The sequence below is a fragment of the Botrytis porri genome, assembly GCF_014898465.1.
Source record: "Botrytis porri strain MUCL 3234 chromosome Unknown BPOR_002, whole genome shotgun sequence".
Taxonomy (NCBI): Eukaryota; Fungi; Ascomycota; class Leotiomycetes; order Helotiales; family Sclerotiniaceae; genus Botrytis; species Botrytis porri.
The window spans coordinates 1,995,104-2,014,705 of NW_024066076.1; the positions used below are offsets into that span (position 1 = coordinate 1,995,104).

At 41.4% G+C, this 19,602-nt stretch overlaps 4 protein-coding genes across 4 annotated transcripts; 3 read left to right on the plus strand and 1 right to left on the minus strand.

Annotated features, from left to right (window-relative positions):
• Nucleotides 1–420: 420 nt before the first annotated feature.
• EAF01_001610 (uncharacterized protein) lies at nt 421–2,690 on the plus strand (the record flags this gene model as incomplete). Its single annotated transcript, XM_038909860.1, has 7 exons — nt 421–558; nt 606–722; nt 790–857; nt 909–1,369; nt 1,436–1,785; nt 1,841–1,994; nt 2,392–2,690. The coding sequence occupies 7 exons, from the start codon at nt 421–423 to the stop codon at nt 2,688–2,690; spliced, it is 1,587 nt and encodes a 528-aa protein (XP_038774672.1).
• A 920-nt stretch (nt 2,691–3,610) lies between these two features.
• Nucleotides 3,611–5,018, plus strand: EAF01_001611 (uncharacterized protein). Its single transcript, XM_038909861.1, has 3 exons — nt 3,611–4,117; nt 4,220–4,399; nt 4,489–5,018. The coding sequence occupies exons 1-3, from the start codon at nt 3,841–3,843 to the stop codon at nt 4,761–4,763; spliced, it is 732 nt and encodes a 243-aa protein (XP_038774673.1). The 5' UTR covers nt 3,611–3,840; the 3' UTR covers nt 4,764–5,018.
• Nucleotides 5,019–11,115: 6,097 nt separating this feature from the next.
• EAF01_001612 (uncharacterized protein) lies at nt 11,116–12,067 on the plus strand. The gene is made up of 2 exons (XM_038909862.1): nt 11,116–11,505; nt 11,576–12,067. The coding sequence occupies exons 1-2, from the start codon at nt 11,346–11,348 to the stop codon at nt 11,728–11,730; spliced, it is 315 nt and encodes a 104-aa protein (XP_038774674.1). The 5' UTR covers nt 11,116–11,345; the 3' UTR covers nt 11,731–12,067.
• Nucleotides 12,068–16,891: 4,824 nt separating this feature from the next.
• On the minus strand, nt 16,892–19,000 carry EAF01_001613 (uncharacterized protein; the record flags this gene model as incomplete). The annotated part of the gene is made up of 10 exons (XM_038909863.1): nt 16,892–17,028; nt 17,099–17,192; nt 17,257–17,541; nt 17,604–17,665; nt 17,766–17,889; nt 17,943–18,171; nt 18,217–18,305; nt 18,450–18,748; nt 18,819–18,906; nt 18,974–19,000. The coding sequence occupies 10 exons, from the start codon at nt 18,998–19,000 to the stop codon at nt 16,892–16,894; spliced, it is 1,434 nt and encodes a 477-aa protein (XP_038774675.1).
• Nucleotides 19,001–19,602: the final 602 nt, after the last annotated feature.

Sequence of the window (19,602 nt, forward strand, 5' to 3'; positions counted from 1 at the left end):
CTAGTAAAAAGCCGAGAAAGCTAACATTGCTCCAGATTCTACAATTTGTTTCCTTCCAAGCTGGAGCGGAGTTTGATCAAAATGCATATTCGGATATCCCTTGCACCAGTAAACGTATCATAACATACAGACAACCTCGCTACCATCTGGTGCATCGGATATTTACCAAAATGGTTGCAATGAGACAGTTTATCCTGCGGGTGGTGTCAAGGATTTCTTTTCCCCTGTCTGCCACTCGGTGATCCATGCAAGGGTTTTATTCTGCAGACTGCAGTGTATTTTGAAGAAGGGCAAATAACTCTTAATCCCCGTTATAATTTTCTTTTGTTTTATTTCTCTTCATTTCCATTGCTATTGTTTGTTGTTCACGAGCTCGCGCGGCGATTGGCATTTTTCTGATAGAACTATTTGATCTTAATCATGGAAGACAAACATGTGGAATTGGGTGTGATGGCTAGGTCGACATCTTCTGATGAAATACCCCATGCCCGCTCGAAAGGCAACACCAGCAGAGATGATCAAGAAATGGCGTATTTTGGAAAACGTCAACAGTTAAAGGTATGTGCCAAAGAGAACTACCATCAACAAAAGCTGAAATAATGTAGCGTAACTTTGGCTTTTTGTCAATCGCAGGATTTGTCTGTAGTCTGCTTTCAACATGGGAAGGAATGTTCGCCGTCTTCCTGTACGGGTTTCAAAATGGAGGACCGGCAGGCTTAGTTGTAAGCTTCCATTTCAATCTTACCTGGACTCAAACTTTAGTAGCATATACTAACGTGAGATTTCCAGTACGGTTATATTTTTTGCTTCTTTGGAACATTATGTACTGTTGCAAGTTTGGCAGAGATGTCTTCCATGTGCGTATAGCCTTCCTATCGCGAGTTCATAAATCTGACAGGCGGACTAAGGACGCCATTGAGTGGCGGCCAATATCACTGGGTTTCGATTCTTGCACCCAAATCTCACGCTAAATTCCTTTCATACATGACAGGCTGGCTTACAGTTATTGGCTGGCAAGCAGGTCAAGCAAGTGTAGCTTTCCTCTGCGCAACATTGATCCAGGCTTTAGTGATATTGAACCATCCAACTTACGTTCCTGAAAGATGGCAAGCAACTTTGATATTCTATGCTGTTCTAGCTTTCATTCTGTTCGTCAATACGTATTTGGCTCGTTGGTTGCCAAAGATTGAAGGATTTGTTCTTTGCATACATATTCTTGGATTTTTTGGTATACTTATCCCTCTAGTCTACCTTGCACCCCATGGAAAACCAAGCGATGTTTTTGCTACATTTATCAACGGTGGGGGTTGGTCATCAAATGGAACGTCTTTCTTCATTGGCTTGATTACTTCCGTTTTCTCGTTCCTCGGTAAAGTCACCTTCTTCGTTCATACTCTCTACGTTCGATGTCAGGACAGAGCTAACATTGTCTCAGGAGCTGATTCTGCTTGCCATATGAGTGAAGAAGTTCACAATGCCTCTACAGTCATACCCTGGGCGATGATCAGTAGTATTGTCTTAAATGGCGTTCTGGGCTTCGCATTGCTTATAGCTCTTCTCTTTTGTCTAGGGGACATCGATGTTGCTCTGACCTCTCCTAGTGGCTTTCCATTCATCGAGATATTTAGGGGGGCTACTAATAGCAACGCTGCTGCCACTGGTATGACTTTAATTATAATATTCATTCTCCTCGCCGCGGCAATTGGTATCATGGCGACTGCTTCCCGTTTATTATGGTCTTTCGCTAGAGACAATGGAGTGCCAGGTAGCGCATATATATCTCGCGTAAGTATAGTTAATCAAACCCTCTGATCCTTTTTGACTAACGTTCTGACTGCAGGTTCATGAACCAACGGCATTGCCCATATACTCTATTTTTGTCAGCGCAGTCATTTCGCTCCTGTTGGCACTCATAAATATTGGAAGTACTGCAGCATTCAACTCAATTGTCTCTGTTAATGTCGCCGCATTTTTTACCAGCTATATGATCCCAAGTAAGTAAACCGCCCACAATTCTTTTGCTTCTCCTAATTCTATCCCCAATTGACCCTCCACTATTCCGCTTCATCCCATTTATTCGTTCTGCTTCAATGCTTCATTGGTTCAGACTTGCAGGCTGGATGGGATAGCTCAGAGTTCAAAAGTGGTTCAGTTCAATATTTGAAATGATTCCAGTGATTCAAACCGTTTGAAAGTTCTAACCCAATTAAACGTTTCAAAGCATCTGAATGCTCTGATCAAATTCAGAAATTCGGAGCCTTCCATTTTGGAACTGCAGTCTAGGCTATTGAAAATCCTGTTTAATTTTTTAGTATAACATCTGCTCCTGATTCTCTCATATTGCTCCAAAATCTTTTCTTGATAGGCAATGTTAATAATCTGATCTTATAGTCATCTTGATTCTCAAGAAACGCCTTCGAAAAGACCCAATCAAAGACAAAATACATTGGGGACCATGGAAACTGGGTCCAATTCTTGGTCCAACTGCCAACATCGCTGGACTGATTTATTCGACGATCACCATGTTCTTCAGCTTCTGGCCTAATACCCAAGCCGTTACTCCGGTTACCATGAATTGGTCTTGCCTTATTTTTGTTGCTGCTATTCTCTATAGCGTGGTTTTTTACATGATTTGGGGTAAGCACGCTTACAAGTGGCCAATTGTTGATCCTATCAGAAGACGGCAGTAAATCATCACATTGTTTTTATTCGACGGATTTATCGATCATTTCTTGGCTACTTGCATTAGATTATAGATCTTGTAATTCTCATTAGACAATGGAAAAGTTCGGCGAACTCGCAGACTAGCATTTTTTATCTATCATAATTCAGATTTTTTGTCGTTTATGCAGTTTTCATGCAAGCCAGCTCCCACAGCACGCCACATCATCAAATCCTCGAAAGAATTCCATACATCGCAGAACATCGGATCAAGAGCACAAGAAGGGTCTATCATCAAAATTTATAAACTTAAGGCCCCATTTGACCCAATATTTGTATGTAGTATTGCCGTCTGCCGATTGGGTTCCAAACCGTCGGGAACCAATTCAATCATCTCCTTTAAAGCGAGCGAATTGATGAAAAATAGAGTTCTTCGAATGATCAGAGCTTTCTGGGGCCTGGATAAACCGTTTTGCTTGGAAGTTCAAATAATCCAATCAGCTATTATCACATCATCTTCGCAGCCACGCCTTCAATGGATAGTCGCGCTGGAACTATTATATATCCGTACATTGCCCACATTAATCTACTTCCCCCTCTTTCATAAGCAAATTCACAAGAGTCACATTCTCCTTGGCCTAGTCCTGGCTCAACGGCTTATCCATACCTACAGGCTTGTTGATCCTTCCGCTTAAAACTATGCTTGTCCAATTTTTGCCTATTTCACTTCTGTCTTGGTATCCTCGCTGCTTTGTCGCTCCCTGTGCATCAACTGATTTAAGCACATCTTCTAACAATTTGTCAAACTCGCGCAAGGGTTCAGGACTTTCAGATTCTTTCCCAGGCATGAGAATTAAAACTTAACCTGTAGGAGTCCCGGTATCGACCACAGTAGTATTATATAAGCCGATTTGTGGGTTACGAACGGGTGGCGTCTGAGTCTGTGTGTATGCATATTTCGAAATTGTGCCTTTGATAGGCCATTATTGGTGATTTATTTCATGATTAATTTCAATTTCCGGATCGGCTGCTCGTTCCGTATGATTAACATTGTAATGTGATGGAAGGGTGATCGGACATTTCCTGTTACTACCTCATCGTTGTCAGCATCAAAGGAATAAACAGCTGTCCTTTTTTCTCTCATAGTAATCCCCGCAATCTTCTCCATAACCGTAAAACATGGTATCCCGCGCAACTTCCCACCCCTCCACCAGTATCCCTCATCCTGTTCCTATCAACGTTTCGAATTCCAGTCTCCGCCTTCTTCCTGGTGATCCACTGACAGACGGTCCAGCTATCCTGGCTCAACAGATTGCCGCTTTCAGTAATCCACACGAACCATTCTTTTTTGTCTTATTTCCTGAAACGGAAGAGAGAGAAAAGGCGGTTGAAAGATTAGTTGATAATTGGGTGAGAGATGAGAAAGCCAAGTATGTGAAGGTTGCTGATGGGCATGGTATGCTTGAACTTTATTTCAATTCTCTGCTGTGCTGTTCAGTTGGGGTGTAGTTCAAGAGGTTAAGGACACAAGTTTGAAGGATACTGATACTTTATCAAGGAACTCTTATAAGTGCAGCGAAATGGCTCATAAATACAGAACCATTGAGCGAGGAGCAGAAGAAGCAAAGAATTAATGTTGACTGGCACCCTGATCAAGATTCAAATGAATGGGCTGAGTATCTAATAAATTGGATTCATCAACATCAAATTAATCGAACAAAAGGCGAACCTTGCGTTAGTAAGTTCTTTTTTCTCTTTCTCCTCCTGTCTCCATCTCAAGTTCTGATCGCCTCCATAACCCACATCTGCATTCCTAATATCTCATAGTCCTCGACATCTTAACCACACATCCATCTTACCAACGTCTCGGAGCTGGTACGCTCTTAATGCAATATGGTACCGCCATAGCCGATTCCCTCGGTCTACCAGCGTATATCGAGGGGACAGTGATTGCGAAACATTTATATGAAAGCCATGGGTTTAAAGCAGTGCCGGATAGGTATATCGAGGTTGATGTGCCAGAGAAGTGGAAGGAGAGGGAGGAAAGGCCTAAGATTGAGTTCTTCTTTTATGAAAGACCAAGGAGTAGGGGGGAGTTATGATCTAGATACTCGTGGGAGAGAATCAATAGGTAGCGGTTGGCAAGATGCGGATCTATGAAGTGAATACTCAAGAGCATGCGGATGCTATTCGAATGAGTGAATCATGGTTTTGATGGTTCCTTTGAGGAAGATTCAATCAATATTTTATCGAATGTTGATTAGTTCATGCTCAGCTATTCATAGTAATGGGCTTATTCTCTGCAATGATGAGCTCGCTAGTTATGCAATATACCCACAAGTCTTTTAGACAGCACATGCCATTCACGTACCTTCCAAGAGCATCATTCACCCATCGCTTAATATCTTTTTTAAGAACAGCTTCTGCTGTGAACAAACTTTTACTACCTACCTAGGTAGCTGGATACTTAAGAGATGTAGTCCAGCAGTGCCTAGAACCTTCGAATCACGCGAGCTCGACAGGATCAGCTGGCAAATCACAAGATTCTCAACTTATTTCCTTATCTTTACATTTTCCTATCAAACATATTTCCATCTCTTCCCAAACGTAAAGCTAGACCGTGCTTCAATTAGGTCTTGGTAATTATGAACTAGATAGGACGTTGAGAAGTAAGACGTGTCTACTATTGAATTATCCAGCACTCTATGCACTCCCTGATCCGGCATCTCTCGCAAGGGAAAGTGCTATGGTCTGATCTTTTCACAAGAATGATAGCAGCAAGAATTTTTTAACGACAATAATGAAAGTGTTACTCTTGTGAACCTCGGATGGAGATGATTGTACGAGCAGAAGGGAGGAGACCTTAGGTCAGAAATTAGCCGCTGAATAAGTAGAGCAGAAAGCTGAAGTCAGCAGAGAAACCATTTACCAATATTTTGAATTTGTCGTACTTCTCTTGTATTTGTCGTACTTTCCTTGAATATGGGTTACGCAGCAGTCTCTACCACTGGTACATAAATGTCCTCCTGAATTTAGATAGTCGACGTTAGTGAATTCTCTGTCACCACAGACGCAATTCGCATAGTTACCTAGTTATTCAGTCAAAGCAAGTAGGAACCAGCCCCGCATCTACAAAGTATAATCATACGATATGTCATTTGATTTTTCATTCACCCGATTTGAATACCTCAGCTCCACAACCGAGAAATTGCGAAAATACCTGGCTTAAATAAGACTGAACCACGAACAGAACTTTCTGAGGTATACCACCAGATGATGGATAACGACAACGCTCAAGCAGTGTGTCTGCACGTCTGACTGGGTCTCTTTGTAATGAGGAAGGGAAATTGCTAGAAGTTCTACTGTTCTGAGCTGCTATTCTTGGGTAAAAGTCTTCTTAGTTGTGACTATCGTCCCATGATAGACTACTTTATTGGTGAAATCGACAACGAAAAGTACGGATTTAACGACATTAACAGGTTTTCTTGGATACCATCAAACGATATCTTTCTGAACCCTATCATATGATAGAGCCCATAGTCATAGAAGTATCAGCCTAAATTTGCATGGCCATGGTTTTCACTACGAAGTCTTAAATATCTGAACTCGAGAAGGACCTGAGTTTTTAAATAGGTACGTATCTGAAGGATGCGAGGAGGGGCTTGCTCAAGTGAATAGATTCTCTTCATTGATAAACTTGCACATACCCATTCACTACCTACCCCTCCTTCTACATGCATCATACCACTTATCACTACAAGTCCGCACATTTACCTCTCTCTCTCTCTATATATATATACCAGCCTCTCTACCAGCCTCTCTATAAATACAATTCCTCCAAGCCTCAATATCCAAAAGTGCAATATTACCATATACCTAACAATATCACAACATGTTGGTTCTTCTCATTAGATGCCTTCATGACCCACGTCTTGTGCTTGATCGACATAATGAAGGATTGATGGAATTTGAATCTTCGTTACTTCCGCAACGACCAGGCACGTCAAACCTGTCTTTTCGCAGTTTCAAATATGATCTCATCTCATCTCCTGAAGCTTTGTGGGGAATGACAACACTGGTTGTAAAAATGATAACCAAAATTTGCTTTCCTCTCGTTGTGTTGCAGAATCCCATCTCTCGATTTGCAATCAATCGTGTAGATGAAACCCCCGTGAATCTGACCTGTGGTCAGACGCGGAGAGTGTGTATTTATATAAAGCTCGTCATTGTTCCCTTGTACCTGGAAAGTTGAAAATGTTATTTGTAGTGGTATATGTCTATATATAGGTATAGGTATGTACCGTAAAACTGATCAGGTATCTCCCTTGATATAAATAAAATCAATAGTATTCGCTCCCAAAAATCATCAGCTTTCCTCCTTCCCACATGCCCATCTATACATCATTCACTCAATCAGGAGGGTTACTTAAGAACGCATAAGCGCTCGACCGTGGGCGGTAGGCAGTCGAATAGTCCTAAAGAGAGAGGTCGATGGTCGAAGCGGAAGTGGCAACTGTTTATTACCAAAAAGGAGAAAGCTCAGAATTAATGGAATTGCAATCGTGAAAACTGGCATACATTACTCACTCTCTTGAAAGTAAAAGGTGTTCAACAAGGAATCTTCCGACAATGATCATACCAAATGATTAAACAGCATAAGAAAACAGCATCAAGTTCGAAAGCGGCAACGGTGAGAACGCAAATATAGTACTCAGTATGATACCGGGATACCAGGATACCGTCGATTTCTTATGTAGAAATGCTCTCTGATAGTATGGTCCAATGATACCTCGAACATTCTGCTCCTCCCTACTTTTGGTATAAAGCTGTCTTTCTTGGTCTAAACAGGTTGCGTAGAGAATTAGGAAAGGCTGAGCTCTTATAGAGATGTTCTTTCGGTGCATTCCCGGTGAACAATTTGACAAGCTCGAAATAGCCACAGAAACATGTATGTGTGACTAATTAAGGCGTAGGAACTGAAATAAATAGCTAATCGATTCCTCAGATTGGCAGAAACTCAATGACCAGAGTCGCCAGAGAGATGGATGGGCAATCTCGCTGGTTTAGACCCATAACCATGAACAATAAAGTATTTGCAGAATATTCCTCATTTCGAAATCCTTTGAAGAATTCCACCTCATTCAATCATCTGAGGAGAATATATATAAAAATGACAGAAAGATACACATCTTCGACGACGGCAACAGCAAAGATTAGACATAAGTCAACTACGATAGAGCTTCCGCTTTCATTCGTCGCTGTCTACTTCGCAATGGAAGTACAATGTATGTCAAGCCTCACATTCAATCGCCTTTCTTACCCAAAGGAAAGCTGTTGTGGAGAAATGAAACCTCGTGCTCGAGTATTTAACTTTGACGCTTAGTGTTTCAGCGGGTCTCCTGGAAAATTGGGGAAATTGTGAATCATCGAATTAAGGCTCTACTGTATTTACCATGTTTCCCCGCCTATCCTATTGTAAAGTAAAAAATACTGTAGAAGATACGGTGAGGTTGAGACTAGCTCATTTCTCACAGCTCAATGGGCGGTTGCTAGCTTGATATGCTCGCGTAAATGATGTGAGAAACCGAGAAACTCAATGTCGTTGCTGCATTACCTCACGGGAGATCTCAATAATCTCTGACTTGTTCAGCATCTCTCTGTTATTTGAGACATCCAAGTCGCTTTGACAGAATTGTATCTCTCTTCCTCCTCAAGCTCATCGAGTCTTCCAAACACATGAAGATGAATCCAAATATCGGGTGCATGGAAAGTGATGATTCATCTGACACTCAATCAAGATCACCACACCTCCCCTTCTTACCCAAGCATGAGTGAGGGTGAGTACGATCACTTCTTCAAACAAGAAGTGAACCTACCTGAACGCGAATGGGTCTACTCAATGCCACCACCATATTTTCAAGAACACATAGACGGAAAGGATTTCGGATAGTTTTTCTAAAAACATTGAAGGTATACGAGTAGAGATTCTCGAATGTATGACAAACCTTCTCTAACCAAATCTAATTATCTAAGAAGCCAGAAAGTGAATCCCAATATAGTAGAAAAGTACTCACCACTACAACCACAACAAAAACCTACCCAAACCAAATAACATCAGACGATATCCAATACCAGCAACACCAGCACCACCCACCACAACCACCAAAACCACCCAAATCTCCAAACACCATCTCGGAGGTAACTTTTCAAATCCCTCTTATTCCCAGTCGATGTAACTTTTCGAAAATTTAAGGGAATTTGGCATGGTGACCGTTGGAAAACTTTACCAAAAATTGAGATGTGCAACAAAACTTTTTGGAATTTTCAAGGGTCGATTTAATTGGTTAAAGAGTGGGGAGTAAATCTGGGGAAGAAGGCGGTGAGGGGTTGGGGAATTTGCCGTTGGGGGGGTTTTGGCGGGGAGAGGAGGGGAGAGGTGTTGGGAGTGGTGTTGGGAGTGGGAGTGGGGGAGGAGGATGAGGATGAAGATGAAGATATTTACATGTATTGCACTTTTAACGTTAAAAACTCTTGGAGTATCAACACTGTATGGTTTTTTTTTAGTAATGCACATTATTTCTTAACTATCGTATAGCTTCTATACCTAGTTGTTGTGCCTTTAATGCCATTTAGACGAAGAGACGTTGTATCAGAGTATCTTAAAGGGTGAGGCAATGCGATTTGAAGCCCATGATTACCTAGTATAATCCTTTCCTACCAACTACACAGAAGCGAGGAAGAATGATAGCTTCTGAGTGGCGAGTAGGTGCGTCTGCGTTGCCATTGCGTTTTCTCACTGCTGCATAACAAATCTAGTCAACAAATACAAACGATGAGAAATCTCATTGGACCTGGCAGCTCCCTCTCCCATCTCAATCTTTTGATCGCTCAAGGTATGTCTGTAGGCATGTAAAGTAATGACTTTCACGAGAGATACCGCACTAGACTCTTAGAAATAGATATGTCAGAGATCCTTACTTACTGCACTTGTGATTGATCGAGGTGTTTTTATAGTCTACACCTGAAAATCAAAGGCGGAAGATATGAGAAAGCGCATGGAAGATCAGACTACATTCCATTTTGATCCATCGATTTTACCCTTTTACATAGTACCTACTAGGTATGCAATGGAACCGTAGCACAGACTATTCACGGTCCGGCCTTGGACTCCAGATATAAAAGCTCGCGGTTATGTTGGATATCGAATTCCAGTATGGCTAAGTGGACAATGTACTGTTGTAGCAAGGTTTGTGGAACTGGACGTGCCATAGTTCAATCTTTGTTTCTTTTTTCGTATTTCTTTACCACCGAATCTAGAAAATAAGAGAGAATGCTCTGAGTGCATAGTCTTTTGGTTGAAATAGAAGACAACAAAGATGGATCCAACAATGAGACATACATTGTGACAGTAACGATTTCACTTCCGACGAGCGACAATGACCTATGAATAAATTGACATCTCAAAGCTCTCCTTAACAAGCATTCTCTCTCAGCATGCAAAGGGTATCTAGAAGGAAAGAAATCACATTGATCTTTTAGTCGCAAAAGGTGACTCCAAAAATTGCAAGAAAAAGTCAAGCCTAGAGACTCATATATAGTCAGGTGCCCGAGATTCTGGATCTTATTTTGAGAGCATGTAAGCAATCTTATTTTCATCACCTTGGAACAACTTGCTTCTCTTTTCAGAAGTAAAAACATGCTGGCAATCATCCCTTCAATATTACTTTGAGAATCCGAGGTTAAGCCTACAATCGCAGGGAATTTGAAAATACGCACGTCTACTACTCACGACTTCCGGGCCTAGCATGATAAATCCATGTCGGGCGAGCAAGAATCTTAGTGCGATCTTGCTTCACTAGGGCTGAGGTTACTAGCATTTAGAGGTTAGAGGATTTGCAGTACTAAGCAAGAGCATCAAGGCTAAGCGCAATGGTGATCGATGTGTAGATTTAGAGACAGCAATAGCTCAAAATGACGGTGAATGCTTCAAGGGGGTCTGCGGTGAAAACTTCACATTCCCAAGGTCTCAAGTTCGTGTTGTTGCTATAGTAATAAGCGTAACTTCGGCAGGACGAGCAAGGTCTTAGAGGGACCTGTCCCAGTTTGCAAGAGTGCTAGCGTATATTTCTAGCTTATCAAAAGCAATCGACAGCGTTAAATATCCAATCGTTGGATAATTGCACCAACACAGCCTACAGTCACGACGTAAATTATTTGGTAAGCAATCAATACGACGATATGATTGGACATTCGCGCGTCCGACTGAAGAGAACTAACCAATAAAATCCCCCATAGAAAAGGGTAGGTTTATGTGGGTGGCAAAAGTTGTAATAAATTAAAAGAGGTAACTTTAACTCGAGAGATGATCTCTTATATACCCCACTCATTAGTAATACGCTTCTCCGCCTTTCTTCCCCTATCAGCTGACCCTCCCCCGCAAAAGTAAATTTCCTTGGTTGTAACGCATTGAAAGCCAGATATGACATCAATAAACGACGCTAATCTCGAACCATTACCTGCGTGCAATCTTATACATAAACCGGTCAATAACTTATGATAATCTCACCACAACCACATTTTCCCTACTTTCATCAACTGTGAAAGACTTTTGAAGAACACAAAGCACACGACATCACACAATATACAACACCACGCACAAAGTATCAGATATTCAATCAGTAATTATGTTCCAGAATACTCTCGCCTTCCTTCTTCAATTCTTCTTCTTCGCTTTGGCATTTGCTCAACCGATTGAAACTGCTGGACATGGCAATGCATGGAAATATGGTTCTGGTGGTGGAGTGATTGGATTTATCGTATTGATTCTTGATATTATCGTTTTCAGTATGTCTCCCCCCTTCCTTCACCTCCATCTCATTCCTTCAATCGAATCAATCTAACCACATATCTCCAGTCGAGGTCCTTAAATCCAGCCGTCCTCCTTCCCACAAGCTTCTTTGGTGCTTGGTCGTTTTCCTCTTCCCCATTCTTGGTTTGGTCGTCTATTGGTTGTTCTCGAATAGAGAGGCACATAACTCTGGAAGTGGTTCGTATGAAGCTATTCCTTGAGTAGATGAGGCTGTGCAATTCGTGGTGGTACTATTGGGTGATGTTGTGACGAACACAGATGAGATGAGAATGATGAAGGAGTTTTGGTGATAATGATCATGGCATGGATGGCTTGCGTTAAGGGATTGTTTTCTGGCATACACGACTAAGTGGCTTTGGGGATTGCGATTTGAGGAAATTGTGAATGGAGTATGGAATTATACTAGCATATTATAATGAATGGATTCAGAACAATCGCAATCTAGTTCGGATCAGTCAGAACGGTCTATCTACACACGATTTGCGACCTTTATCATTGTCTCCCAGGTCATTGAATCCCGATTGAGATTTAGCTATCAGATACTCATAACATAACATGTGGATATACCACGGCGTCTTCAAGTGAAGTCTCTAACATCTACTCTAGATCATCCATATTAATGAAGGATTGGAAGAGATTGGCGCAAGATTATCACTATAACATCTCATTGTTGCCTTGCTTCACCGTAACTCTTCTCCAGCCCTAAATTCCCAACTCACTCGTGCCGCTCTATCCACTAGTTTCAGAAATGTTAAAACGGCGCTGTATCTTCACTGCAACGATCACAATTCTAGCTGACTCAGCATTAGCGTCAAATATAGCATGCCATTCTTCTTTCCTATTTTCCGAGGAAATGGTCATGGTTATTACTTATCAAGTCGTCGGCTTTCTCTTCAAGTGTAGATTTCTTGAATGGCTTTGAGAACTGTTTAATGGAATGTGAGATTGATCTCTAGACACTGAATTTCGTTGACTTGATGATTTTGAATGTCGATACTGATATCGAATGCAGAGATATTGGTGAGTTCTGGATTTTGAATTAACTGTTGAATAATGTAATGATCGAGATAGTCATATCTACTGATTACGAGCACGGGATTTTGAGAAGTTGCAGGCATGAAGTTGGATTTGGAAGCTGCTGGAAATTATTGAGACGGAATCGTAGTGGAATATTAATGGGGGGGTTTTTTATATTGATGTGATGACGAAAGCGAGAAAGCTCGATCAGTATCGAGACATGTTATGTGATGAGATGTTTTTCGGATTCTGCGATGACCTGATTCATAACAGGGCAGATTCACAAACTGTTAGTTACGCTATCCTTGAGTCAGTAGCAGGGCGCGATTCGATACCATTCATGAAGCCATGGCGTTTTTAATATGCTGTTTTAGAGCGTCTTGCGACGGAGCGTGGGCCCCCTATTTTTGGAAGAAACAAAGAGGGAGAGAAGGGGGAGAGTAGCGCATGAGCCGTGCTTGAACATCCTTCTCTTTCGATGAGGATTGCTCGGCTCTTCTTTAGTCGATTTCATGGTATTGGTCATTCTGTGTATTCGTGAAGAAGATTCTTGCTTGTCGTCAATGAATCTCGAAGTTCTATTAACTGTATATCATATCTCACATTTCACATTTCAGGATTGTTCACAGCAAGCGAAGAACAAATTACTTGGAAAAGGACAGGTCAAGCAGAACCGTTTGAACTGTCTACAACTCTTAGAAAAGAAGTAATACATATCAGTCCTAGTAAATTAACCGAAGGTGTGTCTTTTAAAATCCTGATAGGCGGTTTATCTCAGTCTATTTAGACAATCATTCATCTAGCTACTCACATGTACATGAATTGAACGAACTCCAAATGTATTGATGATTGCGGGGTCCAGAATAGTACATCTACTTCTCTCATTCTTTCCTGGAGCAGTTAAACATTCATCCAGTGTCTCTGAAAAAAGAACCCGCATCAAAGGGAGATACAGCGTAGTGTGGATGAAGAATCAAGCCATACTCATGCCCATACTATGGTCAATAACAAGTACTCACTCAGCAGATTTGTGCCATCGAATATCGACGCCTTCTACTATATATCTATCTATCCAGTCCAAGCAAAAAGCCAGGTGCGAAGGAAAAAAATTGTAGAATAAACACCGTGATCAAATACCTTGACCGAGAGTCCCAAAAGCCATAGAATACAAACGCCAAAACAGCGCACTTTCTTGATAAAATGAATATGTTTGTGTATTTGTGGGAAGATATATACTGTCTAGAGAGAATAAATGAGAGAGCGATGCTCAAAATCTAATACTCAGTGTTCGTTGGATTCCTCGAGGAAATTCTGTTACTGGTTGGGATATCTCGAGGGTTTCAGATCTAGATCTGAAGTAGTTGTTGCCGTTGTTTTTGGATTTTTGCTGTCGATCTACAGTAGAATGAAGTGATATCGGATGAGTACTGTGGAAAAGTGATTCCTGTTCATTTTATTGAAATTTGGGTTGGAAATGCTGTCAATACCGCCACTTCCAGCCAAAACACACAAAAATTTGTACCAATGATTGATAGATATGGGAGCTTGATTGATAAGACAACCGCTTGACACAACCCATCGTATTGAAACGGTGGGGAAGTTTGCATGAGTTTATGTAGCCATTGAGTCTTTGTTATCCGCTTGGTATTCGAAGTATGTTGAATGTATTCACTGCTTCAATTTTGCGAATGGAAATGACTATGCAGTGATGGCCGGACATGTCCTGATGAGCTATCATGCGAAGATACGAAGTTTTTGATTCACCATCTAACAGGCCTGCTATTTGTCTAGTTTCTCTTGTAAGCTACTAATATATAAAGGGTTTCAGAACTATATTAGCAGGCTCATTGCTACCTTGTCAAGAAAGCCGCTGTAACAGAGAACAAGGATGGAGTGACGAATCATCCAGATCGCTGTAACTGAATCTTGTAACTGGGTGCCAATCCACGATATCGATATTACAAAGCTCAAAGATGAAAATATGAGACTCTGACCATTGTCAATTAGGTATTCGAACTTGTTGTCGTCCCTCAGAAATATATATCAGACCACATCTCAACAATCCTGACAAGAATTTTCACTCTCTCGATCTACTAGACTTACTTGTTTTTGAGACCCTATCGAAAAAGAAAAGAACTCCACTCGAGTCGCAGCTCCGCCTTGTTACTAGATTGTAATATTTGCAACGAGTTATTTGAGTTTGCATTAGACAAGGAGGAGTCTTTAAATATGCCCTCTTTAATTCCCAATCTCTAGAAGCCAGTAATACTTTGTCCCTTGCCCCGCTTCGTCTATTATATTCACACCAACCTACAATTCCAGAACCATCTCAGTTCACTATCACTAAAAATCAATCCACCTCCCATCATTCTATCTTGGAATTAGTATAAATAGATACACCTTCATCCATGGATATCTTTAGGATTCCGTAAACACGCAGGTTACTCAAGCCTCGATCCTCCATCGAGCTGCTGATAAAGAGGAAGGCATGGTGAGAAGTGTGATAGGGTAAACTATACTATAATATGGGTTCAAGCGAAGTGGTGGATATCGGGGAATCTAGAGTTATCATCATCTTTTTGGTCATTGATCCATGGAACAATTATGTAGGAATTCATCGCTGTCGTTTGATATTTACTTGCCATCATTCTTCTAAGCTCAGGAGGAACGAGGTAATGACAGCTAACTTTCCTGTTATCTGTAATGGAAGCCTTTTGGAAAGAGTCGAAATCATCCACCTCAAAACCCGATAGAAACCATATACAAATGACCAGAAGCAAGAAACACACCGGAATCATCGTCCGAATCTACAATACTCTCGTATTGCAAATGTAATCAGATAGAAAGGGGAATCAACTTGCGTCTTAAACAACCGGTCCATTTGCCCCCCAAAAAATAATAAAATAGCTCAATACTAACCCGTTCATACAATTCACTTATACTGTTCTTAGGAACTGATATCCCAGCATCCACGCGATTCTCTATTCTCCATTCTCCACTCCCCCCATCTACCTGCCCCTCCTTCCACAACACCCAAACACCCCAAATATCCACTATAACAGCCCTCCCACTTCACACACTCCAGATCTTCAAACAAAATTGTCAGTATCGCTGACAATTTGAATGATGGTTTTTAGATATCTCTCTCATCCAGAAACTACGACATATCTATATCTCAAAAATAACCATACACCTGCCCAGTCTCCCTCGAGAAAAACATTCAAAAGAAAAATGAGAAAACGTTGACAAATGAGATATTTGTAACGATGATTGTTGTCACTCATTACCATCTACTTACTTGCTATCCATTCGTCCATCCGTAATGATTCTATAATAACATCCTCAAGTATCTGCATTTCTCTTCACACAAAGAATACAAAGCCGCCTACGAAGCCAGGCTTGCTCAAATCATGAGCACGCAACTGCCACGCAGACTTTGTAGGAGAACATGACGACGTGTTTCCTCTTGATTCAAACCCAACACTAACATCGCTGGAGATAGATATAGATATAGATATAGATTGAACGCAAAGGAGAAGGAACCTAAGATAATCCTATAGTCATTCGATCAGAGTATCCAGATGAAGTGAACCGAATAGTTTGTTCATACCCCGCTTTTTCTAAGTCTCTAACTCTTTCATCAGCTCAAATGATTCAGTCTAATGCATTTCATCTCAATCTTTATTCACTCAAGATCCTCTGCATCTTCCAGCTTCATTCACTTCCCCTCCCCCATTCCCCATCTCCCATCTCCCATTTTCTCTCCCCTTTCCCCTCTCTGTCTCACAACCAGCATACCAAACTCAAAAACATAAATACCCCCTCCCCTCCCCTCATCTCTTGAAAACTCCAATCACCTATTCCTCTCTTGAATCAAAGAAAGACATGTGTCCGTATTCGTGTCGTGACTGTAATAATCAATCAGGATCGATTCGATACAGAGAATTAATAGGAATTATGTATTAAAACTAGTGTCTTTTGTTTTGAAATGCTTGGTGGAGTGGATGAGGTGAGGTGAGGTGATGTGGGATTGGATTGGATTTGTTTGACTTTCTTATCGTTTACTTGTATTCATTGTCGTTTTAAAATGGGGGAAATGATGGGATGGTATGGGACGGGAATACAACTGCCTCCCCAGATAAAACACAGACAACAAAGTATGGGCTGAAGACTATACATACATACAGGCATGATTCATCGAGAGCCTTTCAAATCATTCCCCGGGAAAGATACAATACAAAGTTCATTCATATCAGCGCCATCATCAACATGTTCTCGTAAATACATAATTCCATCAGTTACAGCTCTAATATTCATCACGGTGACTTACTTCATCACTCCCACCTAAAAGTGCCCATCAATAGTCATCGTACCCGTTTTCGTAATGAGGTACTCGTTAACCGCGACATCTTTCCCAGATTCCTTTCCATATCCTGATTCTTTGATTCCTCCAAATGGTGATTCGGCTGCGGATGCATTACCTATAGTTGAATAATTAGCATAAATATCTGATATGGAGGTATGAAGAATTGAGGAGCCGAGACTACGTACCAGTATTCATACCAATCATACCAGCCTCTAGGTCTTCGAGAAGTCGCCATGTACGATCAATGTTCTTGGTGAAAAAGTAAGATGCTAGACCCATCTATAGTAATCTTGTCAGCGCCATATCAAATACCACTTGCCGAGAAGATGTAGATAAAGCTTACACTAGTATTATTTGCCGCCTCCACAGCTTCATCCTCCGTATCGAAAGAATACAAAGCTAAGACTGGCGCGAAAGTTTCCTCCTCCGTGATCAACATCTCCTTCTTTGCACCCAAGATAATTGTCGGCTCGAAGAAATACCCAGTAGTGTCCTTTACCTTACTTCCTCCGAGTACAACTTTTCCACCATGCTTTTTGGCATCTTCGACTTGGTTTTCTGCTTTGTCGATACTCCGAGGAGTGGTAAGAGGACCGATTGTAGTTCCTTCTTTTGCTCCATGGCCGATCTTGAGTTTGGAAGTTTTTCTTTGATTAGAGAAGCAAAGGAATCGTAAACACCAGATTGTACATAAACGCGGTTGGCGGTTATACAAGCTTGACCGGCATGTCGCCATTTGAGGGCCATGAGAGCTGGGTATATTAACAAGCTTTTCAAAAAGACGTTCAGAAGTATAATCAGTTGTCAGAGACACAGGTTATAGCCCCCTTCACTAAAAAGTGAGTCACGTACCATCAGCAGCTTGATTCAAATCTGCATCATCGAATATCAAGAAAGGACAATTGCCTCCAAGTTCCAAAGTGACTTTCTTTAATCCATCGGAGCACAATTTTGCAACGAGTTTACCAACTCGTGTCTTGTTGTTCATCAGTATTCGGCTAAATCTGAAATATGACAAGGAAATCTTACAGAACCAGTGAATGTGACCTTCTTAATCAATGGATGACGACAGAGTGCCTCACTTAGTGGAGGTGTGTTATCCAAACTCGTGGTCAAAACACTAAATACACCTTTTGGGAATCCTGCTTGCTCGGCAAGGAAAGCTAAGGATAACACCGAAAGTGGTGTTTCTGGTGACGGTTTTGCTACCATACAGCAACCTGCCGCAAATGCTGCTCCAGCCTTTCGCAGGATCATTCTACAGATCGTTAGTCAGTGCTATACTATGGATGGGATAACTTACGCAATTGGGAAATTCCATGGGACTAGTGCTGCAGCTACACCGACTGGTTGCTTGATAGTGAAGACTCTCCTACCCGGTGCTGCTGGTGTCTGATTAGATGGACAAGTTAGTGGTTTGCAAGCTCAAGAACAGACACTGCGGGATATCGAAAATCGTTCATGAAGACGCGTGAAGTATCATATTCTCAAAAGAACATTTCGTGGCAGCGGCAAGGAACATGAAAAGAAACGCACCTGAATCGTCCCCGAAATTCTCTCCGCCTCCCCAGCAAACCACCACGTAAAACCCAACGCATAATCAATCTCTCCCAAACTCTCTGCAATTGGTTTTCCCGTCTCATAAGTGACAATCTTCGCCAAATCCTCCTTATTTTCTTTAATCAAAGAATCCCATTTCAAAAGCCACTGAGCACGTGTCCTGGGATTAACTTTCTTGAAAGATTGAAAGGCTGTGTGAGCAGCTTGAACGGCTGCATCCACATCGGATGCATCGTTATCGGGTGCTGAGGCCCATACTTGCCCGGTTCCGGGATCTGATGAAGATTCAGGAGTTAGTCAGGAAGAGATAGATGAGAAACTATGGTTTGATAAGGGAATAAGAACCTAAGACATCGAAGCGTTTGCCAGATTTAGCTTCTACCCATTCTCCATTGACATAAGATTTGTCGTGGAAAAGTGATGTATTTTTGAGCTAGAATGAGAGAGGTTAGTGTTGCGAGCTAGAGGTCTGTTGATTGCCCCTGAAACTTTAAACTTACATCGAATGGAAGTTTGTTTGAACTCATATTGAATCTATTTCGGTGGTTTTTCTCGATATTGGAAGTGAAGAAGGAGTTATTGTCTCGATATCAAAAGACAGTTTACTTCGAATTCTGAGTAATGTTCTCTTCAGATATATCGATGTGTTGAAAGCCTAAGGTGGGTAGTACAAGGCGGGGTTATATCCTATAGCGAGCGGGGTAGCTGGAAAAGAGGAAGAATTCATCGGCAGTGATTCACGTGATTCATTCGAGTCCCGTGATCTCTACACTCGTGGGTAGAAACTGGTGCTTGCCATGTCAAATTTGTGTCATCAAGAGTTTCCTTCCCATACTTGTGAGTTTACCGAATTTGTTTTTGGTATATGATCTCCTGTAAGTTCTCAAGAAAGTAAATATAGGTATATCTACCGGAAATCGACACGCTATTCAATTGTCCGCACGCTCCACATCCCTAAACACATGTGTCTCGTCCACCGCCCATTCAATAAACCTCGGTATCTTCATGAAGTCGTCGACATTGGGTTCAACTACTCTCAAGATACTTTAATAGATACTTCTAGCCACTGTATTTCTGATTGTATCCAATCTATATTAGAACTCCCAGACAGTTATACCTACTGATTCAT

Bases quoted from the DNA above. Each gene is read 5' to 3' on its own strand.
- EAF01_001611 (XM_038909861.1), top strand. From the start codon at position 3,841: ATGGTATCCCGCGCAACTTCCCACCCCTCCACCAGTATCCCTCATCCT. The intron at 4,118-4,219 runs GTATGCTTGAAC...TACTTTATCAAG, and splicing joins GAAGGTTGCTGATGGGCATG to GAACTCTTATAAGTGCAGCG. The intron at 4,400-4,488 runs GTAAGTTCTTTT...AATATCTCATAG, and splicing joins AAAAGGCGAACCTTGCGTTA to TCCTCGACATCTTAACCACA.
- EAF01_001612 (XM_038909862.1), top strand. From the start codon at position 11,346: ATGTTCCAGAATACTCTCGCCTTCCTTCTTCAATTCTTCTTCTTCGCT. The intron at 11,506-11,575 runs GTATGTCTCCCC...ACATATCTCCAG, and splicing joins TCTTGATATTATCGTTTTCA to TCGAGGTCCTTAAATCCAGC.